The 24,300-nt window shown below is 50.7% G+C and overlaps 1 protein-coding gene across 2 annotated transcripts; it reads left to right on the top strand.

The window, feature by feature from the left end:
• Positions 1–848: 848 nt before the first annotated feature.
• FMO1 (flavin containing dimethylaniline monoxygenase 1) lies at positions 849–22,915 on the top strand (the record flags this gene model as incomplete). 2 transcript variants are annotated; one of them, XM_080698386.1, is made up of 8 exons in its annotated part: positions 849–980; positions 7,845–8,033; positions 10,179–10,341; positions 14,030–14,172; positions 17,337–17,536; positions 19,338–19,693; positions 20,447–20,519; positions 22,573–22,915. In XM_080698386.1, the coding sequence occupies 8 exons, from the start codon at positions 849–851 to the stop codon at positions 22,913–22,915; spliced, it is 1,599 nt and encodes a 532-aa protein (XP_080554512.1). The 2 variants fall into 2 exon arrangements, with proteins under 2 accessions (XP_080554512.1, XP_080554513.1); XM_080698387.1 differs by lacking the exon at positions 7,845–8,033.
• Between the last annotated feature and the right edge of the window lie 1,385 nt (positions 22,916–24,300).

The raw sequence follows: 24,300 nt of genomic DNA, 5'->3' as shown, positions 1-24,300 counted from the left end.
AAGGAGGAGGCACCGCTGATATGAATGGCAGAGAGGGAACTAAATTTGGAACTGCTTTTAGAGTTATGACAGCTCCTATTTACTGAATACTTACTATGAGCGGAGAACTATTCTAAGACGCCGAGCATGTGGCAAAGCAGCCATGACTCTACCCTCTATTCACAAGACACGCCCAGAGAGGGCAGATAACTGGCTCCAGGTCACACAGCAGCAGCTGACAGAGCCCTTCTTCACGGTCACGCCCCCCCCCAGGTGAAGCCGCTCAGACTGAGGAGGGGCGTCCTCTGGCGCCTACCCAAAGCCCACCGCAGCCACCTGCCCTCTTTCCCTGGGGTCCAGCCCCTGGTGACCGGCGACAGGACGTGTCCCCGCAGCACCGCCGGGCCCTGGCCGCGTGCCCAGGGCTGACCACGCAGGCAGCACGCGTGGTGGCCACAGGCGCCAGCTCCTGCTCCAGCTCCACCCGCCAGCTGCTGCCTGGCTCTGCAGAGTCCCCTGCAGCCTGGCTTTAGAGTGTGCAGAGGGGAGGTGGGGCGCTCCGTCCCCAGAGCCAGCGCACTCTGGCCTCCGAAGGGTCCGATTTCAGCCTCCGTGCCAGGAGCTGCAGCCTCCGCCACAACCTCAGGGACGGGACGGGACGGGACGGGATGGGACGGACGGGACAGGCACCAGCTCCAGCGGAGGGGAGCGTCCCCCGCTGACACGGGCTTGTCAGAGCGCTCAGGCTGAGCCCAGCCGCCCCTTCATCTTCCCAATCCCTTTCCCTGGTTCTTCGGAACAGCCAGGGGAGGGGTGGGGCTCTGCGAATAAAACCTCTGCTCCTCCGGTTGGTTCCCCAGGAGGAGGACATGGCCAGGCGCGTGGCGGTGGTGGGCGCCGGCGTCAGCGGGCTGGCCTCGCTCAAGTGCTGCTTGGAAGAGGGGCTGCAGCCCACCTGCTTCGAGAGGAGCGAGGACCTTGGGGGGCTGTGGAGATACACCGTAAGTGGGTGCGCTGTGGTGGGGATGACTGTCCAGAGGCGGGGGAGGGGTGTCAGAGTGGACCTCGAAAGTGTAAAACAAAAGAAACTGGGTGCAGGCGATGCTCCCCGGACAGAGGTGTCAGCAGCCTCGTCAACTTTCCCCAGGGCCAAGAGGAAGAAAAGTTTCCAAAGATACCCCCCCAAGGGCGGAGACAATAGAGAGACGGGCAAGACCGGGCGTCCAGAGCAGGGTGGGCACTGGACCCAGAGACTGCCGCTGCTGGGGCAACGCGGCAGGAATTTCAGCCTCTGCCTGCAAAACTGAGCTGCTTTGACTTATATCTTTTTTCTGGCCCTGTTCCAGTTGCCTCAAAGGGACACAGGGGGCTCGGCATAGGATGGGTTCTGCAATGGGGACCCTGCTCCACCCACCCCACAATTCTGCAATCTCCCCCTCCCGCAACCCCAGTCCTTAAGTTACAATCAGAAGTAAAGACTGTTTCCTGGGCGCAGGGGTGCACACTGTAACTTCAGTCCTTGGGCGGCTGAGACAGGAGGATTGCGGGTTTGAGGCCAGCCTTAGCAACCTTAGCGAGATTCACAGCCACTTAGCAAGACCCCGTTTCAAAATAAAAGGGTTGGGGTCACGGCTAGTCAGTAAAATACCTTTGGGTTTAATCCCCGGTGCTAAAAATTTCTAAAAAGGTAAAGAATGTGAGTTTTCTTTTTGTTCACTAAGCAAAAGAGAAGCGATATTCTTAAATCTCCAGGGCTCCAGTGTGGACCGGAGAGGGGACTGTAAAGCCCTCCCCGGACTGGCCGGCGGGGTCACAGCAGCCCTGCTTCGGGTCACGGAACCCCACAGCCAGGCCGACAAAGTGCTGGGGAGCCCCAGGGCTCAGTCCGGAAGCCTCTGCAGCACATCTCCCCAAAGCTCTTATTTTTTATTTTTCAAGGCAAAACAGTTCCCATGAGCTTTAAGTATGCGGAGGAGAGAGCTCACAGGAAGGTGTCTGAGAGCCCCAGAGCCCCTGAGAAGTGGGAGAAAGGCTTGGCACCCCCCTGTTCTAGAAGGGTGGAATTTGAGGCTAAAGTAACCATTTTCTAACTCCGAGAAAATAGCTTCCCAGAAGCCAGGGCTGCCAGTGTGGACACCGTCCTCCAGCAGAGGCCACCTTGGCTCACAGAAAGAAGGGCATCATAGGTGCACCAAACGGCATCATCGGTGCACCTGTGCCTGGAGCCTGTCCAAGGAGACCTCACACGGGCCTGAGAGAGCACATCTGGTCCCGTGATTCACAGGACAGATGCTCTGACAGGATGGGAGAACCCAGATACCGTGTCCAAGCTCCCCTGCCATGCCCAGGGAGAACATTACAGCCAAGTTTCCCCTAAAGAGCCTCAGATTCCTTCTTAGCACAGGAATCAGACAAGCACAGCTCCCCAGTCAGAACTCGGAGTTGATTTGAAAGATGAAACTGCCCTAAATGAGAAGCCTTAAATGAGAAGCATTATCTGGCCAAGGCAATCTCAGTTAAGCAAGAAGTAAGTCCAGAGACCACAAGCTAGTTGGCCTCTTGGGACACCAGATGAAAACGCTCCTAAGTTGGTCACAGGCACTTAGTACTAAGAGTGCGCTCAGTCTATGAATCAAAAGAATCGGGTTGAGCCGGGCGTGCTGGCGCACACTGTAATCCCAGCATTCGGGAGGCTGAGACAGGGGGATCGCGGTTCGATGACAGCCTCAGCTACTTAGTGAGGCCCTTTGCAACTCAGTGAAACCCTGTTTCAAAATAAAATTATTTTTATTTATTTAGGGTTTAGCTTGGAGTTAGAATGCCTCTGGGTTTCATCCCCAGACCCACAGAAAGAAAGAAAGAAAGAAAGAAAGAGAGAAAGAGAAAAGAAAAACAAAAAAAAGACAAGACAAGACGGCTCTAGTCCCTGGTGGGAGGCAGGGGAGGAAGGCTTCATGGAAGAGTGAGCCCCGGGGCATTGAGAGGTTTCAACAGGCAGAAGAGGTTGAGCAGAAGATGCCAGGGCGAGACTCAGTCAAGGAAAGGTACCAGGCAGGGCCAGAGGGTAAAAGCAGCCCAGGTGCACGGGGTGAGCGGTGAGCAGGGTGGGCGGGGCCGGAGGGTGGCCTGGCTTCAGGGCAGGAGGCTCAGATCCAATTTGAAAAGCAATAAGTAAGGAGAGAAATGACGGAGTCTGTTATGGTCCTTCTTGATGCTTGGTGTGTGTGGAGGGGGGTGTGTGTGTGGAGGTGAGGATGTTTGAAGCGAAGAGGAACTCTCTGCGTGGGGGAAATGACTGACTACACAAGACCAGTCTAGGTCCCGGCAGAGGGAGGAGGGCCTGGGCGCCTTCCCAGGACGCGGGCAGAGAGCTTGGGGCAGGGAGGTTCTGAAGTGCGGGTCAAGGAGCGAGAGCACCCACATCCCACACCCCACACCGGGCCGCTATTCTCCCTGGAAAACATGGTGCCTGCTGTTGGGGGGAGAGGAGAGAGAGAGGTGGTGTGCACAGCTGGGTCATTGGAAAAGTCCTAAAAACATGTCATGGGAATGTGACAGGAAATTTTAATAACAGATGACTGAAAGAACTGCTGAGCGGTGGCCAAGGTTAAATGGCACCGTTATCAAGTCGCTCCCTCTGTCATCGCAAAATGAAAACGTAGCCAGCCCGGTGGCACACGCCCGTAATCCCAGTACTTGGGAGGCTGAGACAGGAGGACCACAGGTTCATGGCCAGCCTCGGCCACTTAGCAAGGTCCTCAGCAACTTAACGAGACCCTATTTCAAACTTTTTTAATAAAAAGGGCTGGGGGTATAGCTTAGAAGTAAAACCCCTAAATTTAATCCCTAACAGCAGAAAGGGGGAAAAAAATCACATTGCATGCACTTCCAAAGTCTCACAGCCCAAGAACAGACAAAGCCTGAAGGTGGGGCCTGAAGTCGCCCGGGCGCCCAGTGGGTGAAAACCAAGGCAGACCAGAAAGCAGACCCCGGGGCCCCGCCGGTTCTTCCTCCAGGCCCCCCTCCTCGCGGGCTCCCATTCGTTTGCCCTCTGTGAGGACAGAGAGCCCCCGGGGTGGCCCCATCGCTTCCCAGGGCGCTGCTCCCGGTGGGTGGGAGCGCCTGGGCCATTGGCAGCGCCCAGGGCCGGGGGAGAGTCTGCTGCGAAGGGGGTGGCCGAGGTCCAGAGGGCCTGGGAATGGAGGCCAGCCCTGTGGGGAGGCCCGGGCCCAGGCCCAGGCACACCACCGGGAAGTGCTGCTGGGGCCTCCCACAGCAGTGTTTTCCCAGAGAAGCAATGGGGGAGGTGGAGGAGAAAGCCCAGTTAGTCTTGGATCCCGCCCTGCGGCTCCATGCCCTTTCTAACTCCTTTCTGGTCTGCCGACAGCTGACATCTGCGACGCATTATTTCACAAGAGGCTCAGTGTTTCCTGGAAGCTTTTCTTCTTCCGACCTTTACAATGATCCTAACTTTTGCAAAACAGAGATTTCTTGTGTAGTTGTTGTTTCTTGTTGTAAGAGAGAGAGAAAGTGTGTGTGTGTGTGTGTGTGTGTGTGTGTGTGTGTGTGTGTGTGTCTGGGGACTGAACCCAGGGGTGTTCTACCTCTGAACTACACCCCCAACCCTACTTTATTTTGTATTTTGAAACAGGGTCTAAGTTACTGGGATTCTTGCTAAGTAGCGAAGGCCGAGCTCGAACCTGCAATCCTCCTGTATCAGTCTCCCAAGTACTGAGATTATAGGAATACACCACTGTGCCCAGTTTGACACACTGTCCTTTGAAAGTATGTATACAGGCAATTAATATAGCAATTCACTCTTAGACTTGTGCCTTTTAGACAAACAAACGTGTGGAATCATAGTTTTCCATACTAACCACCTATAGACACACTCCGAATACACAGTATTACCATCTATAACTTAGGTTTGGCTTTGTATGTGCTTTTATGGCTTTTGTTTTGGTTCTGGGGTTTAAATCTGAGTTATACCCCCAGCCCTATTTTTTTAAAAGCAAGGTCTCACTAAGTTGAGGAGGACCTCACTAAATTGCTGAGGCTGGTCATAAACCTACGATCCTCCTGTCTCCGCCTCCCAAGTACTGAACTTACAAGCATGCTCTACCGTGTCCTGCTCATATGTAAGGTTTTTAACGTGACAATCTTTCTTCTTGCTTGTCAACGTGCCTAATCTGGATTAGACGGAGGACAATGCTCTTTGCAGGGGAGCTCGTCATTTGAAGCTATTTCTCAGTATTGCTAAATAGTACCCAAAGCAGAAAAACAAGCCTCACAGAAGTACGTCGACTGGACTGGAAGAAGAGGCTGTACAGCAGTCTTGGAAAGCAGGAGGCAGTAAGATTGTTTATTAAAAGCTGCTACTCAAAGTGAAGCGATTTTTAATAGTCCTGAATTTTTTAAATCGATCTTCAGTTCTTGCCTGACACAGTGGCGCACGCCTGAAAGCCCAGGACTTGGGAAACTGAGACAGGAGGATCACTGGTCTAAGGCCAGTCTCAGCGATTTAGCAAGACACTGTTTTACAAAAAAGTAAAATAAAATAGGTCTGGGGAACCAAAGGGAAATTATATTATATAGTGTTTATCTTCAATTCTTTATCAGTAGTCAGTTCAAATATTTTGTCCTGTAAGTTTATAGTTACATATAAATTATCTTTTGATGACTTTAAATGACTTCAGATTTTAAGCACGTTAGTTTTGGGCTAACATTTCTGGGTTTTGTTTTTTTTTTTTTTTGGTGGTACTGGGGTTCCTGGAAGCCCTTCTACTTCCGGGCTACACTCCCAGACCTATTTTATAATTTTGAAACAGGGTCTCTTATGCCAGCGCGGCTGGCGTCCAACCTGCGCGATCCTCCTGTCTCCGCCTCCTAGCGCGGGGATTACAAGCGTGCACCACGCCCGGCCTCTGTTTTTGTTTTTGTTTCTGCTTTGTTTTGGTGGTACTGGGGTTCCTGGAAACCCTTCGACCTCCGAGCTACACTCCCAGATCTATTTTTTTTATACATTTTTATTTGGAAACAGGGTCTCTTAAGCCAGCGTTTGCGGCTGGCTTCAAACCTGCACGATCCTCCTGTCTCTGCCTCCCAAGCGCGAGGATTACAAGCGTGCGCCACCGCGCCCGGCTTGGGCTAACACTTCTAAACTCAGCCAAAAACCTGGCACACAGTCCTGTGATTCTATTGCGTGTGCTCAGTGAGGGGCACACAGGTCAGACTCAAGCAGGACGGTCTGTGTCCTGCCCACAGAAAAGCAGTCCACGTGCCTGGATACTGAACAATGTCAAAGCATCGCCCTAAAGTGGCCCAGCGCGCACTCGCAAGCCCCTCCTAACTGTGCTCAGTCCAGGGGCGCCAGCTCAAGTCGGTACGGCTGCAGGTTCATTTGGTTGGCCCTGCTTCTCGGTTTCTCACCATCGCGGGGTATGGTGAACTCATCAACTGGAGAGCCGTAACACTGATTTTAAACTATAGAGACATGTTTATGCTTTTATTCTCTGTGGTTGCTGCCCATCCTGTGTAGATCTAGATTTATACCCACCAGGGAAACAGAATAAGCCCTCTTCGTGTGTGAGTGTTAGGTTTATGTTCGCGTATCTACTTGTTCGCCTAGATTAAAAAAAAATAAACTTTTCATTTTGCTGGAAAAAGAAACCCTATGTATCTAAGATGGTTCATCATATTAAACTAAGCTGAGCGTGCGGTGCATGCCTGCAGCCCCAGTTCTTAGGAGGCTGAGACAGGAGGATGGAGCAGGTTCACGGACAGCCTTGGCAATGTAGCAAGACTCTCAGAAACCCAAGAAGACCATGCTTCAAAATAAAAAACAAAAGGACTGGTGGTATAGTTTGGAGGCAGAATGCCTCTAGATTCCATGCCCAGAACCAAAAATAAATAAAATATTAAAATAGTAAGGATCATCCCAGTGAAATTAGAAGCACACCTCCATTAAATCACTCAGAGACAGATGCAATGGACAGCCAAGACATACTAAAACTTCTTATGATTTGCCCTGGGGTAGTTTTACGAGGTGTTGACGTATACTAGTGACTCAAGTCAAAACTGAGGTTGGAAGTCAGCTAGCGTGTGTCTTGCCCACGGTGGTTCAGCCTGGAAACCTCTGCTGCCTCCCCTTTCCCCCATTCCTAGACCCCACCAGGCTTGCCATCCTGTGATGTCCACCTTGCCGTCCTCTCCAATCTCAGCTCCCTGGGTCCCGGATGCTATCACCTCGAGAGCCATCAAACGGGTTGTAATTGAGGCTTCCAACTGGCTTCCATCTTTATTATCCAGCCCCAAGTCATCCTTTGTAGATCCATAATCGTCATTCCAAAATGTGACGTGGATCATTTCCATTTTTACAACTCTCAGTAGACTACCCAGGCCTTCCTATAAAGACCCACGCTCCTAAACCCCCGCATGCGACTTCCTCAGACCCCAAGAGCGAGCACTCCATGAAACCCAACTCCATGAACCTGGCAGTGGTTCCCCATCCAAAAACTGCCTCCAGGCATCTGCTTCTAGATTCTTCCATACTTTGCTGTGATATGGTGGATGGGTGAGTGCATCTCAGGTGTAACTGGCAATATATAATGAATGAAACAGAAATTCTTACCATGCAATGTATAGGGGACCATTATATAACTGTATTTTAGAATGTTCATCATCTCCCAAACACAGAATAGCAAGTTCCATTAGGAAGGAGGCAGGTAGTATGTATTTCGTATTTAGTCAATATTTGAGATTTCTATAAAAAATCACCATCGGGGTGTGTGTGTGTGTGTGTGTGTGTGTGTGTGTGTGTGTGTGTCTGCACACATGACCGTGTATCATGTGCGCTGTTTCTACAGGATCATGTTGAGGAAGGCAGAGCCAGTCTCTACAAGTCTGTGGTTACCAACAGCAGCAGGGAGATGTCATGTTACTCCGATTTTCCATTCCCAGAAGATTTTCCAAACTATGTGCCAAATTCTCAATTCTTAGAATATCTCCGAATGTATGCGGACCAGTTCAACCTTCGGAAATACATTCAGTTCAAGGTAAGACACACATATCAGTTTGTAGTCAGGAGTATCGCCCTGCCTATCTTCTGTTACTTCTCTATAGCAGACCCCTGGGCTCTGGAGATTAAAAGAAAAAACCAGATTGGCAAGGTTAATGACAGTCCTCCTCAAAGACAGACTTGCTAAGGCAAATGTATAAACTCGGCAGGCATTTTGAATTCTATAAACCCAATAGCAAACCCGTTAGGAAGGATGACAGAAGACCATAAAGCTTGAAAATACTGAAAAGGAAACCAGCAATCTCTTCGTTAGTGAATCATTTTTACTTTTAAATTTGACTTGTATTAGATATAACTCTATTTCCTGGAACTGGAGGTGGAGCTGTTTGCCTAGCATGCACCAGGCCCTGGGCTACATTTCTAGTTCTTCAAAACAAACAAACTTACTGAATCAGAACCTAGTATTAATGGGCATATATGTACTCAATGAGAACAAAAAATATAGACTATTTGAATGGTGGTACATGCCTGTAATCTCAGTAACATGGGAGGCTCAAACAGAAGGATTATAGGTGTGTGGTCAGCTTCAGCAACTTAGCCTCAGCAGCTCCTCTAAGGCCTTCTGCAACTTAGAGAAACCTTGTTTTAAAATAAAAAATAAAGCCGGGTGTGGTGGCGCACGCTTGTAATCCCCGCGCTTGGGAGGCGGAGACAGGAGGATCGCGCTGGCTTAAGAGACCCTGTTTCCAAATAAAAAATATAAAAATAGGTCTTGGAATGTAGCCTGGAGGTAGAAAGACTTCCAGGAACCCAGTACCACCAAATAAATAAATAAATAAATAAATAAATAAATAAATAAATAAATAAATAAATAAAATATATAGTTGAGAGGCCGGGCGTGGTGGTGCACACTTGTAATCCCAGCATTCAGGAGGCGGAGAGCGGAGGATCTTGGTTTGCAGATGGCCTCAGCTACTTAGCAAGGGCCCCCGCAACTCAGTGAGACCCTGCTTCAAAAAATAAAAAAAAGACTTAAAAATAGGACTGGGGCTGTAACTCAGAGGTACAATGCCCCTGGGTTCTATCCCCAGTACTGCAAAAATAAAATAAAATAAAATATGGCTGGGGGTGTAGCTCAGAGGTAGAACACCCCTGTGTTCAACTCCCAGTACCAAAAGTAACAAATATATATATAGGCTATCTGAATCTGTACTACTCCCCAAATTTTCAGGCCATAAGGTTCGCACTTTTTTTTTTTTTTTTTTTTTTTTTTGCGGTTCTGGGGATGGAACCCAGGGGCATTTGACCTCTGAGCTATACCCCCTGCCCTATTTTTTTTATTCTTTATTTTGAAACCGGGTCTCACTGAGTTGCAGAGGGCCTCACTAAGTAGCTGAGGCTGTCCGCGAACCGCGATCCTCCGGTCTCAGCCTCCCGAATGCTGGGATGACAAGCATGCCCGCCGCACCCATCAGGTTCGCACTTTTTAATAGCTCTCTAGATCTGAGAATCTTCCAGCACCATATTCTATAGCTAAGGTTTCATAAGATAAAATTCTTTTTTTTTTTTTTTTTTTTTTTGGTGGTACTGGGGGTGGAACCCAGAGGCTTTCTACCTCCGGGCTATACTCCCAGACCTTTTTTTATATTTTATTTGGAAACAGGGTCTCACTAAGTTGCTGAGAGCCTAAGTAGCTGATGCTGGCTTCGAACCCGTGCTATCCTCCTGTCTCAGCCTCCCAAGCGCGGGGATTACAAGCGTGCGCCACCACGCCCGGCTAAAATTCTTAGAAACAAATAGTGTTTTCAATCTATATCCATATACCTGTTTTAAAAAACTATTGTTAATGAGAGGGCCCTGTGAGAAATAAGATTCTTTGATGGAAAAAATAACAAAAAAGACATCAGAAACATGGGTTATAACCCTGGTTCTGCACTGGCTGTGAACGTCTGAGCCAGTCACTGAAGTCTGTGGATCTGTCACATTTCTCCTACACACCCGCCACAGCTCCAGGCTCAGAATGCTCCATCTAAGAAGTTAGAAGTCGGTCAGGTTGCCTGCGTGGGATCCCGCGACACGCCCGTCCTGTGCCCCAGAGCTGACCAGTCCTCCGGCACACCAGCTCACAAGCCCTTAACAGAAGCTTGACGGCTGCTAACTATGCCTGTGACTCTTTTCTCAGACCAAAGTCTGCAGTGTCAAAAAACGCCCAGATTTTGCAGTCTCTGGCCAGTGGGACGTGGTCACCATGCACGAAGGGAAGCCCAGCTCAGCTATCTTCGATGCCGTCATGGTCTGCACCGGTTTCCTCACCGACCCTTATCTGCCCCTGGACGCCTTCCCAGGTACGCCTCTCACTCAGATGACCTTAAACCACCTCGCGGGACCCAGGCTAACGCTTGATTGTTCTAATAAGTTCCATTAAGTGGTTAAAGTTATAAGGTAGCAGGTTTGGGGGGTTTTTCCCCGTAACCAACACTTTTTCTAACCAGCCAGTTCTTGGCTTCCAAGCAACCTGTGGGTGGAGAACAGACAACTTACGCGGGTTTAGCTCCCCGAGCTTTCGGGCCCTCCCTAAGCTTAGCGCCTGGAGGGTCTTCCGAAACGGCGAGTTCCGAAACAGCTGTGGCAGCAGCTGTACATCGCCAACACTGAGTTTAGAGCCTCGAAGGTCAATTTACAAATAAATGAAACAACATCGGATTTCTCATCGGTTGTCATGGTTGTTTCATAGAAGGCGTAGCAATTGGCTCCATCCGAGAGGATGCCACTGTGTTCATAGTTCACAGAGAAATTAATCATGGGAGCAAGTTAAGACAGCTCTGGGTCTCAGTTTCTTAATGTGGCTTTTGCAACTATTATTCCTAGTAATCAATGCCAAATTTCAAATGGATTTCACCCAGGGGGATAGGAAATGCAGTCCTTTGGTTTATTCCACTTGCAGTAAGCATTCAAAGTCAAAAACCCGGAGAAACTTTTCTCCAGACCATCTTGATGTGGCCTGGACTGAGCCCGAGATTCAGCTCACAATGAACTCGAGCGCCTCCGTGGTCCTGGGTCTGTCCCTGGATCTGTCACTCAAACACTGTGAGAGGACAAAGCGGGCCCTGAGAATTTTCATACGACAGAACCAACTGCGTTGAAGAGAACCTATTCGGTCTTCTGCCCAGTGCAGGGAATCATTCTCCAACAGGTTAAGAGAGGTTCTACAGCCTCTGCTTGGACACATCCCACGGGCCCTCTCCCCCTTCTCCAAGCGAGCTCTTGACCACACAGCACAGCCCTGAGCCCAGCCACTCCAGGCCTCCAGGAAGGAGGACCTGGAACAGGCTCACCCCAAAGATCAAGGAAGTTCCGTGAAAACTCAATTTATACATTGCCGACAGTGTATTACACTAGGTACTAAGAATAGGGGCGTGGGTATTATGATACGGAGTCTGTATTAAAGGCACAATCTTGCCGGGCGTGGTGGCGCACGCTTGTCATCCCCGCCTTTGGGAGGCGGAGACAGGAGGATCGCGCAGGTTCGAAGCCAGCCTCACTGGCTTAAGAGACCCTGTTTCCAAATTAAAAATAATAATAATAATAAAAATATATATACACACATACACACATATACATATATATAGTAGGTCTGGGAGTGTATCCCGGAGATAGAAGGGTTTCCAGAAACCCCAGTACCACCAAAGAAAAAAGAAAAAAAGGCACAATCTTTTTTTTTTGTTTTTTGTTTTTTTGCAGTATTGGGGATGGAGCCCAGGCACATTCTACCTCTGAGTGACACCCCCAGCCCTATTTTTTATTCTTTATTTTGAAACAGGGTCTCACTGAGTTGCAAAGGGCCTCACTAAGTAGCTGAGGCTGGCTTTGAACCTGTACTATCCTCCTGTCTCAAGCCTCTCAAATGCTGGGATTACAAGCGTGCGCCACCACACCTGGCTACGAATCACTTTATTACAGTCGAAGGGAGAAAGCAGTCTCCATATGACCTGAAGTGATAGCAGTAATTGTGTTGAGTAGATGCATAGACGTCCCGGCCACGGTCCTGGGCATGCCCTAGCAAGTGCACCAGAAGTCACGTGCGATTGGATAGCATTTGCCATGGTAGCCACTAAGCTAATGTGCTCAGTTTGAATAGGAGGAATTTGGGATCTGGGAAGTATCAATTTTATAAACACCAGTGAACTAGAGCTTATCATCTTGAGCTTCCCAATTCACAAACTTCTCTTTTTATACTTTGATTAGTATTATAATTATACAATATCATGAAGTTCAAAGTGATAGCAAACATACCCGCACACTTCACTTGGTGTATTTCCTCCATACACCCACCCCTCCACCTTTCGCCTATAAACTGAAGGGCTTGCATCTCTGTACCCAACCATATGTGTCACAAATCAAGCAAAACGGCTCCTGAGACTTACAGTCCTTAGGCTCTGCCTTACAGGTCACTGCCAGTACGAAATCCTGGCTGAATGGCCGTCGAGCTGACTTCAAGCTCCAAGATTCTGTAGCATGGAGTGAAGCGCCCCAATCCCATCACCCCGCCTGCCTTCGGGCAGAGAATAGACTCGATCCGTCTGCACCTGCTCCCCGGCATGGCTGTTAACCATGACGAAAATTCAGATTTACTGAAGATACTTAAAAGACACACATCACAAGTTCCAGAAGAAATTCCAAAGGAGGTGTTTCAAAAAGTCTTAGTAAAACACAATAAGAGCCGGGCATGTTGGTGTGTGCCTGTAATTCCAGTACTTGGGAGGCTGAGACAGGAGGATTGCAGTTTTGAGGACACCCTCAGCAAGCTGTGAGACTCATCAACCTAGTGAGACCCTGTTTCCAAATAAACAAAAAAATAGGGCTGGAGGTGTAGCATGCCGAGTTCAATCCCAGTACCACAATGATGATAAGTATCACAATTAAAATAAACGTGCAATTTCCCAAAATGACTACTGACTTAACTGTATATATTCTGGTGTTTCCTAACACAGCCACCACCTCCTGATATAGGTTCTTACTGTGTCCTCCATGAGGTAAGAAAGGAAAATATTAGTCTATAGGAGACGCCATCACACAGAGCCTCGTTCGTGTCCTTTGTGACTCAAAACAGCCTGATAGAGTCTAAGGTCCTCCAGGGACCTGGAAATACAGGATTCTTCCTAGGGACCCAGGGATAATCCCATGAGTCTCTTGGGCTTATCTTCCTTCTACTCAGTTCTCTGATGCACATCAGGTTCCTGTACAGATTTAACATTTCTACTTGTTGTATCCGTGCCAAATTCTAAACGCTCTGGACCGTGGTTAGGATTAACCAGGGTCCAATCTGTATTTCTATAGCCGGGCGTGGTGGTGCACACCTGTAAGCCCAGTGCTTTGGGAAACAGACAGGAGGATCCCAGGTTGGCAGCCAGCCACAGAAACTTAGCAAGGCTCGCAGAAACTTGGTGAGACTGTTTCAAATAAAAAAATAAAAAAAAAAAAATAGAACAGGAGCCGGGTGTGGTGGCGCACGTTTGTAATCCCTGCGCTTGGGAGGCGAAGACAGGAGGATCGCACAGGTTCCAAGCCAGTCGCAGTGGCTTAAGAAACCCTGTTTCCAATTAAAAATATAAAATAGGTCTGAGAGTGTAGCTCGGAGGTAGAAGGGTTTCCAGGAACACAGTACCACCCAAAAAAAATTTTTTTAAAAAGAGAATATTATCCCCACTGAGTCCAACCAACCTTCAGTGGTAATGACTCACTGCTTACTGTCTTCACACCTCAGTATTTTCGCTCAGCTGTTAATCAGCTAGAAAGTCAACACAGAGGCCCAACTAGTGAGGTGAAGTAATTACTCCTCCTTACCCACCATTTACGGGGAGCGATTAGGTAAACAATGCATGCTAACTTTCCGCAAAGTCACAACAACCCATTTGGGATTTCCTCAAAACTTGAGAGTCCTAGTAAAAGAAAACCCAAGTCCTCTGTCAAAGGGGTGTCATGTCCGTGCACCTGCTCCATAAATCCTCGGTTTGGCTTTGTTTTCTTCCGTAGGTATCCATTCCTTTCAAGGACAGTACCTCCATAGCCGGCAGTACAAGAGTCCAGACTTATTCCAAGACAAGCGAGTCCTTGTGGTTGGAATGGGAAATTCTGGCACCGACATTGCTGTTGAGGCCAGCCGGCTGGCCAAAAAGGTACCACTCAGACCTTTAGCTTAACGTGTGCGTGTGTCTCAAGCGAACGGTGTTTGCCACTGGGGAAACAAAGGGGAAAATGAATACCAATAGCCAGGCACGGTGGTGCACACCTGTAATCCCAGTGCTTGGGAGGCTGAGACAGGAGGATTGCAGGTTCGAGGCCAGCCTCAGCAATGTACCAAGACTTAGTAACCTAGCAAGACCATGTTTCAAAACAAAAAGTAAAAAGGTCTTGGGGTATAGCTCAGAGGTAGCATGCCCCGGGTTCAATCTCTAGTATCACACAGGTACACACAGGAATACAAATGCCCAACACACAACAGATTTTTGAGGACTTTTTTTTTTTATCAAGTGTTCATAAATTTTACTGGGAATCCCCCTTGTCTTCGGTCCGACAGAACCAACTCCTCTGACTTCTTGGTTCTCTCAGGCCCCCGGAGCTTCCGCACGCAGGCGTCTCTAGACTCTGCCCTTCGCTGAGGTTTCCCGCTGGCCCCTCGCCTCCCCGCCCACTGTCCCCGCCCTCATCCCGTCCACCACCGCCCGCGGCCGGCGCGGCGTCCGGCCGGTGATACTGCAGGAACCGTCCAGATCTGTGGGAATCCCTCTTGGCTCCCACTCAGGCTGAATGGTTTTTTTCTGCCTTACTTCATCTGATTACTCAAATGCACCACCCAAGTGGGTACTGCTAGTATCCCTGAGTGCAGATGAGGAGCCCAAGACCTGGAGAGGTCAAATAAGTCATACTACCAGCTGTGGAAGAGCCAGGCCTCGAACCCACGTCTCTGGCTCAAGCCCCTGCTCCTAACGCCACCCTTGACCCCGGTGCCCTGCCCACAGTCTAGCCTCACGCTCTCAGAAATCCATGGAGAGAGCTGAGCGTGGGGCCCGCACCTGGAATTCCAACACCTGGGAGGCTGAGACAGGAGGACCAGAGGTCTGAGGTCAGCCTCAGCAATTCAGCAAGACCCTCGGCAACCGTTTCAAAAATAAAAAAATAAAACAGGATTGGAGTGTAGCTGGGAGGTAGGATGCCCCTGGGTTCAATCAGAAGCAAGAGAGGGAGGGGGGGAGGAAGAAATGCATGCAGAGTCCCACCCCAAACAACAAATCCTCTAAAAAGCCTGCTCCCCTGTGACACGGTTATATTGAGAAACTAATAACTCCTTTTACTAGAAAAAATTAATTGCAGGTGTATTCTCCGCGTATCAAAGTTCCCCGGGATCTGGTTCAAATCTGCCATTTTAGCCCCTCCTTGGTCATCTGTACAATCCTGGGCAGCAGCCCGCTCGGGTTCCTGGGCCTCGGCTCCCTGGGCCCGCACTGCGTCTCCTCTGCAGCGACCTTTCCCCTCTTCCATCCCGTCCCGTCCACATTTTCACCTCCACTTCCTCGGCCCAGCACTAAGCAACCGCCCGGTTCAGAACGTGTTCAGAATCCGCGCTCCGCGGTCGGCACTGGTTAAGTCTTAGCATTGCTAAGTATCGCGTAGTATTTACATCGCCCCTGTCATCTTCCCAATGATGGGATAAACTCACCCAGAGCCACAGCAGTCTAGGATCGAGGAGCTGTTGGCTTCTGCCGTGCCGAGCGCTGGGGATACGCTGGGGATCGCGGCAGCAACGAAAACGCAGCCCCTTCCCCTGGAGCGCAGAATCCTGGGAAACACAGGTGCCAGGAAGACCAGGGTAAATAAGTCACCGGTGAGCGCAAGAGCGGACGCAGGTGCAGACAGAGCGGGTGGGAGCGGGCGGCGTCCCCTCGGGCTCGAGAACAGGGATCCGATGATTGACTCCCTGAGTAATGGTTAAGAAGCTTAGCAGTTCAGTGGCGTTATCCTGCAGAAAGAGAAAGGCGCTGCCAGGCGTGGCAGCACACACTTGTCGTCCAAGGACTTGGGAGTCTGAGACAGGAAGATCGCAGGTTCGAGGTCAGCCTCAACAACTTAGCGAGACCTTGTTTCCAAGTAAAAGATAAAACAGGACCGTGGGTGTAGCTCAGAGGTAGAATGCCCATGGATTCAATCCCCGGTACCAAAAATAAGAATAATAATTAGCACAGATCTATCCACTACGACCACCACACATAGGCAACACGTTATTCTGTTTTTCTCACCATTTGGAAATGTCTTCAATCAGAAAACATGCTTTGGCATAGACCTAATCATTTCCATATCAACAAAGAAACTCCTCTCAGCTTAGATCATAATTTATATTGACAAATGTCACCTCTGATTGGACGTCACGACACGGTGAGGCGGGCTCAATGCAGACAGCTCACTGATGAGCCCAAGGCTCTGGCCAGCACATCTCCAGCGCTGTCTGCTGGTCCCAGCATTACAGGGTCAAACAAAAATACTGCTACGGCGGCAGTGAACTCCAGGGCCCAGTGTGATGGCAGAGAAAATCTACAAAATCAGTCATTTTGTGCCAACAAGCAGATTGGCTCACTATGTTTTTGTGTGTTTTAAACAATGGTATGGGAAATCCCTTATTCAAAATAACTATCAGTTTAGGTAACTCAGCTGGTGAACTCCAATGGCCAATTTGGGAGAAAGAGAGAGAGAGAGAGAGAGAGAGAGAGAGAGAAACAACAAACTTGGCATGAAGGGACATGCCTATAATCCCAGTTCTTGGGAGGCTGAGACCAGAGGGATCACAGGTTTGAGGCCAACTTGGCAAGGTCCTCAGCCACTTAGGAAGACTCTGTTTCAAAATAAAGAAATAAGGGCTGGTCTGTAGTTCAGAGGTAGAACACCCCTGGGTTCAATCCCCAGTTCCACAGAAAAATAAAATAAAATAAAACCCCAAAACTAATTGCATTGCTGAATTTTACCGCCCGTTAAGCGCATGGTCTGTGTGCACATAACCTTTGTAGGTAACACTCCATGGCTGACACACCCTGTCTTTACAACTTTAGTGAACAAAATCACTGTCACCCACTCAGCATCTCCTCAAAAGGCACGTCACGCTCCCCTGGACCTTGCTGTAGTGGCCCAAGCCTGGCAGACAGTACGTGCACAATAACATGTCCTAGGGTGTTTTAATCCTCTACATCTCCAAAACCTTACCCCAAACGAGCACCGAGATGTTCTCTCTGCAGCCGCAGGGACCCACGGGTGCCATCCACTCACTGCGCTTCTTGGCTCCAATCGCTTGCAGGTGTTCCTCAGCACCACCGCGGGGGGATGGGTGATCAGCCGCGTCTTTGACTCGGGGTACCCGTGGGACATGGTCTTCACTACCCGATTTCGGAGCATGGTCATGAATTCTCTCCCAACTCCAATCGTGACATGGTTGGTGGCAAAGAAGATGAACAGCCGGTTCAATCACGCAAATTATGGCTTAATACCAAGGGACAGGTAACTATGGCGCGTCTTCCAAGGGCATATCATTTCACTGGGCGATATGGTTGAATGTAAAAACAAGCAAAAACATCATACTAACCCACTTGATAAGCAGAGCGGGTGCTCTGTGGGCGCAGTTCTGGATTTTGCCCTGAGAACAATTCCTTACGCTGAGCATTACTATGGCCCCCTTTTCCTGGGGGGAGACTGAGGCTTAGCTGAGTCTGGGCTCATTTCTGAGCGCGTCATCTCTGTGACTTCAGCTGGTGGCACGGTCCTGGGCTGCAGCCAACAAGAAGGTGACTTGTCCCTTGGCTAGTGACAGAAGCCCCATGCACCGCTCTGTGTGCTGGCGGGAGTGGGTCCTGTAGCCGCCCTCCACGATCCGTCTGACGCAGTGCCTCCTAACCCTTGCCAGATGGCCCGGGTCTCAGCTGGTCCCGTCACTCACAGCCTGTGACTCATCCCATCGACAAAAACCAAAAGCCTGGCTCCTCTTTCATTGAGTGTACACAGTGAGACTCCATCAGTAGTGACACTGCAGCCTGGAGGTCCTGTCTGGTCTCCCACCAGATTTCGCTCTGGACGGGCATGGGTCAGTGGTCCAGGCTCCATCCGGGCCATGCAGTCCCCGCCATCACATGGACTTCTCTTTTGTTTTTTTGTTTTTGTTTTGTGGTGCTAGGGACTGACCCCAGGAGCATTCTACCTTCAAGCCACAATGCCAGCCCTTCTTTATTTTTCATTTGGAAACGGGATCTCGCTACATTGCTGAGAGCCTCGCTCTATTGTTGAGGCTAACTTCACACCTGCGATCCTCCTGTCTCAGCCTCCCAGGCACGCACCACAGCTCCAGGCTCTTCACACGACTTCTGCCTACATCTCGCCATCTCTTCCTCTCCGACATCTCCCTTCTGTCCTCTTGATTCTTATCTTCTCTCTTCTACTAATAGGCTTTTAAGGGGGACAGCTTTTACCACCATCAATTTTATTTAATCTGGATAAAGTTCCTTAATAATCATAGTCCTGATATCCAGGACTGAGGAACTGTGTCCCTTTGACGTAGCTAACCCTTTGCCATGTCCAAGGCCCCTCCCTGTATACCATTCCATATGCCCTCCATCCTACCTGATGGCCCTCGGGCGGCTCTTGTATCGATGAGTGGAGAAAGCCCTCTGGGGCCCTATGACTTGCCAAGCTGTTAAGTAGAAATGGCTGCGGGAGAAACCGCTCCCTCTCTCCACCTGTTTGCATTTTACTACACCAGGTCTGTGCTTTTCCCATAAGCTCCAAATGGCTCGGCTCAGTTAACACAAAACCAACCCACCAAGTGTTGGTCGTGTGGCTCCAAAGGTACGGCCAGAGAGAGATGGCTCTGCCCTGGTCCCCTGAGCATCACTGCCTACACCCCTCACCTCAAGAGAAGGGGCCTGGAGAAAGTTCCCAGCAGTGCGGGTGAGACGGAGGAAGAAGTTCCGGCTTCCCCTTGTCGCCCTCCAGCATCCGGCAATCTTTGGAATGACAGTGCTGGCCACATGCTGAAAATCGGGAAGAAAAAAAACACAAAATAAAACCAGAAATCACTGGGAGAAACAGGAGCTAGAGAAAGCTCTCGCCCCCGGCCCCGGCGGCTTCCACACCGCCATAGTGAAGCCTACCTATGAGCCTTAGACATTCCTGAGTCCCCTCCCATGGAGTAACTTCTCCCAAGACTGGGAACCCTTGAACAAGAGACCCAGAACGAAGAGAGGGAGGGTGGCAGGAGAGAGGCTGAGGGCTCCACCCGCCATCTCTTCCCCGCCGTGTTTCCGCGCAGGGTCCAGCTGAGGGAGCCCGTGATTAACGACGAGCTTCCGGGCTGCATCATCACGGGGAAGGTGTCCATCAGACCGAGCGTAGAGGAGGTGAGGGGGAGCTCCGTCGTGTTTACCAACAGCCCGAAGGAAGAGCCCGTCGACCTCATCGTCTTCGCCACGGGGTACACCTTCGCTTTCCCCTTCCTCGACGAATCCGTAGTGAAGGTGGAGGACGGCCAGGCGTCGCTGTACAAGTACATCTTCCCCGCGCACCTCCCCAAGCCCACCCTGGCCGTCATTGGCCTCATCAAACCCTACGGCTCCATGGTGCCCACGGGAGAGACGCAAGCGCGCTGGGCTGTTCGTGTCCTGAAAGGTACGTGTCGGAGGAACCGTGGGGGCTGTGCTCCGGTTTCTCACGTGAGTTTGGCTACTGGATGTTTTGAGACTGTATTACCCAGCTCCCCCTTAAACACCAGAGTCTTTCAAAGCAGGGTCCCTCCTGTTGTTCAGGGAATGATCCGCTCAGGAGGACTGGGACCGTTTCTGGCACAAACAATAGACCAGTTGTCAGAAAACACAAGCTGTGTCTTCCTGTTATTCTGGACCAAATCATCGAATGGTTCAATTAAAGCTCAAACCTTCAGTTTATGGGGCGATGAAATTCAAACCAGCTCTGAGATTCTGCTATAGCCAGGAGCCAGTGAGAGCGTGTGATGAACGGGGCCCTTATCTTTCCAGCTGTTGGCTTTATCCGGAGCACCCCCTGTCACCTGTGCCGCCAACAGTGTGGGGGCGGGGCGCTACTGGGGATGGAACCCAGGAACATTCCACCTCCAAGCTACACCCTCAGCCCCTTTTAGTTTTAGTTTTTAAACAGGGTCTTGCCAGGTTGCTGAGGCTGTCCTCAAACCTGCAATACTCCTGTCTCAGCCTCCCCAGGACTGGGATGACAGGGTGAGCTGCCACACCCAGCTCAGCGCCTAACATGTCTGCCAGAGGAACAGATGCGTCTCGGGCCCCAGAGACGGCAGATAAGCAGTGGTGAAGTATCCTACTCCGCAAGTAAACACCTCGCCCTGAAGTTAACGTGCGTTTTTCTTTGCATGTTTGCGTGTGTATTTTGCAGGCACGAACTCCTTACCGCCGCCCAGTGTCATGATAAAGGATGTTAATGAGAGGAGGAAAAACAAGCACAGCGGGTAAGCGGGCTCCGAGGCTCCGCCCTGCATCCTGAGAGGGAGGAGAGGCCAGCAGAAAGCCAGGCACAGAGTCCCACGGCCACCCGGCGGGCATGGGTGCACAGCTGTAAGCCCAGCCCCAGGAGGCTGAGACAGGACGATCACGGGTTTGAGGCCAGTCTCAGCAACTTAGAGAAAGCCTGTTTTCTTGTGTGTGTGTGTGTGTGTGTGTGTGTGTGTGGCACTGGGGGTGGAACCCAGAGGCCTTCAACCTCCGGGCTACACTCCCAGACCTATTTTATATTTTTATTTGGAAACAGGGTCTCACTAAATTGCTGAGAGCCTCACTAAGTAGCTGAGGCTGGCTTCGAACCCGTGCGATCCTCCTGTCTCAGCCTCCCAAGCGCGGGGATTACAAGCGTGCGCCACCACGCCCGACCCCTGTTTTCAAATAAAAAATAAAATTGGGCTGGAGGCGCCCCTGAGTTCAATCCCTAGACACACACACACACACACACACACACACACACACACACAGTAGGAAGCTCGTTTGGGCGCATGACGCCACACTTCACCCACGGTTGGCGACGTCGGGTGGAGGCCGGCTGGCTGCTGGCTGAGCAGATCGGGCCAGCTCCACGGCCCATTCACACAGCTATTCAGAGACGGGGGACAGCCCGCCGCGGCCTGTGCGCCACGTCCACCCACTTGGCTTGGGCTTTCGTCTGTAGAAGAAAAGGGATTTTGTAATGTAGAAAAAGCGTGTGAAACTCAAGTCACAATGGCCATGAATGAAATTGTATTTCCACCCGGCCACACTCCTCCGGGCCTGGAGTCGTGACTATGACACCCGTGGCGCTCGCTGGGGAGTCTTCTGCTATCCTAGGAAGCCCGCCGGCCCCTTCTCTGGAGGGGAGATTTCCCCTGGGCTCCGCTCAGGCCGCCACCCCGGCCCAGGGCCACGGGAAGGGAGGTCGCGGCCCCCACACCAGCTCCCAATGTCACAACACCTCCCGTTCCATCGGTTTTACCGTCCTCGTATCTCTGGTTTGGGCTTGGTATCCGTTTTCACTCTGAACACTAAATGGTCCGTTTGAGGCTCCCAGGCCCAGGGCTCTCCTATCTCAGCTTTGCTTCTTCTCTGTTCCCAAAGCTCAAGGCTGGAGCAGGAATGTCAGCGCTGAGCTGGAGCAGGAATGTCAGCGCTGAGCTCCGGCAGCCTTTCTCTAGGGCGGCTCCTCCTCATCCTCGCCCTGGGATGGGCTTGATCTGGTTGTGGAATGCCGTAGAAGAGATAGCTAATTAGAATTGCACCACAGTAGAAATCTCATCACCTAGGTTGGCCGGTGGTCTTGGGGCCTGAGACCAGCAATACGGAGATCCTAGCCTAGGGATTCCTGTGCTCTTCATATTATGCACGAAAATAATAACTGAGTTTTAGAAAATAGAATGAGTCCCCCCCCTCTCTATTTTATTTTGTGGTAATAAGGATTGAACCCAGAGGCATTCTACCTCCAAGCTATACTCCCAGCCCTATTTCTTTTTTTTTTTCTTTTTTTTTTTCCTTCTTTTTCTTTTTTTTTTTTTTGGTGATACTGGGGTTCCTGGAAACCCTTCTACCTCTGGGCTACACTCCCAGACCCATTTTATATTTTTATTTGGAAACAGGGTCTCGTAAGCCAGCGCGGCTGGCTTCGAACCTGCGCCATCCTCCTGTCTCCGCCTCCCAAGCGCGGGGATTACAAGCGTGCGCCACCACGCCCGGCCGCCCTATTTCATTTTATTCTGAAACAGGGTCTTGCTAGGTTGATGAGAGTCTCACACTTGCTGAGGCTGTCCTCAAACCTATGATCCTCCTGTCTCAGCCTCCCAAGTACTGGGATTACAGGCGTGCGCCACCACTCCCGGCTCATCACTCTCTTATGATTGCTATGGATAGAAAAGAGAGAGCACAGAAAACACCCCAAATTTCTCAGCAGCCTTTATTGGCTTGGGACACTTTTATTCTAAGATGATCATTATTTTATCTTTCTTTCTGTCTTCCCCCTCCCCACCCCATCTTCCTTTTACAAAGGTTTGGCTTGTGCTACTGTAAGGCATTACAATCGGATTATATCAAATATATCGACGAGCTCCTGACCTACATTGGCGCAAAGCCCAGCCTGCTGTCGCTGCTCCTGACGGACCCGCGTCTGGCCCTGGCCGTCTTTTTTGGCCCATTCACACCTTACCAGTTCCGCCTGACCGGCCCAGGAAAATGGGAAGGGGCCAGAAATGCCATCCTGATGCAGTGGGACCGGACGCTCCAGGCCACCCGGACACGCATCGTACCAGAATCCCCGTCACCCGTTGAGGGCGCCCTTAAGCTCCTTGGCTTTCTGGCTTTACTTGGGGCTGTTTTCCTGGTTTTTCTGTAAGTCAAAGCTCTTCTACGTGGCTTTGCAGGTGCAATCTCCCCTGTAACGGCGACATTGAGAGTGGAGGCACCCCTCCTCCCCAGGGAACCCCTGACATTCCGGAGCTTCTCCTAGCTCCCTTATGACCAACGATAGCAGGGGAGGATGAGGATTTCGGTGCACAGGGTGGCTCAGGAAGCCCCAGGCTTAGGAGGATGCTGCTTTTTACGGCATTCTGAGCGGCCGTTTCTCTTTCCAGTGAAAACTGTTCTCATAGATCTCGGCTAAAACCCCTACCTCACAGTGACTGGTTTCATTGAAATGGTACTCTTGTGATGGCTAAACATAAAGGAAGAAAGAAACCTAGAAACTATCTCATGTGGTCTGGTTTGTTCTGTTTTTATGGATGAGGGGAAGAAAAGAGGATGAGTTTAAGAATAAAACCCACACGAGGAATGGCTGGAGCGTTGGAGGGTGCGGGGATGGAGCTCCCGGTACAGCACCTACCTGGCCCGCCCCACACCCGGGTCAACCCCCAGCACCGAAAGAGAAGAGACCGCGCCGCAGTCAACACTCTCCCTGCCTGCGCCCAGTAAATGTCGCCATACGACTCAGAAAGGAAGGCAGACAGACACGTTCGGCCAGGTGCAGCACTGGAGCTCCGGCCATGATGGTGGGGACAGAGAGGTGAGCACGCGGGTCTGCTCCTCACCTCTGGGAGGTCAGGAACCTTACAGAGTCCCCGAGGACGCGCCCCGGGACCGCCTCTGCCGCCACACCCACTGCCCACTACCATGGGTTTATCAACTGATGAGGGTACAACCCATGACTGAACCATATCAACCCTGAACGTCAGTACATGAGCCCTTCAGGGGCACTCTATACCTGACCGTCACCAAAATAATAATAAATAATAATAATGAGAATAAGCAAGCTCAGTGAGTTGGAGAATTCCCCAACGAGCAGGCCTACCTGAGGCTGCTCACTCCCCCAGAGCAGTAGCAGTGCTCCAGCCGGCACACTAAAGCCCCAGTCAGAACTACTGCACAGACAGCACCCTCCACCTGCTCCTAGAGTTGGCCCCCAAGAGGCAGCTGCCCTTTTGGGGGGGTTCATTTTGCGTGGCACTGAGGATTGAACCCAGGGGCATTCTACCACCAAGCTACGCTGCCCCCAGACTTTTTTTTTTAATTTGGAAACAAGGTCTCACTGAGTTGTGGAGGGTCCCTCCAAATGACTGCAGCTGGCCTCCAGTCTGCAAGCCTCCTGTCTCAGCCCCCAGAGTAGTAGGACTGTAGGTAGCACCACTGATGGGGATGGAGCCTGTATTGGTTGCTAATAAGGGCAGTATTAATTGCTAATAAGAACAAGCTTTCATACTTAGGCAAAACAAAACAATCCTTTTC

The sequence above is a fragment of the Muscardinus avellanarius genome (assembly GCF_963383645.1).
Source record: "Muscardinus avellanarius genome assembly, chromosome: 7".
Taxonomy (NCBI): domain Eukaryota; kingdom Metazoa; phylum Chordata; class Mammalia; order Rodentia; family Gliridae; genus Muscardinus; species Muscardinus avellanarius.
The sequence above is the reverse complement of the archived record's forward strand: the minus strand, read 5'-3'. Positions and strand labels throughout refer to the sequence as shown.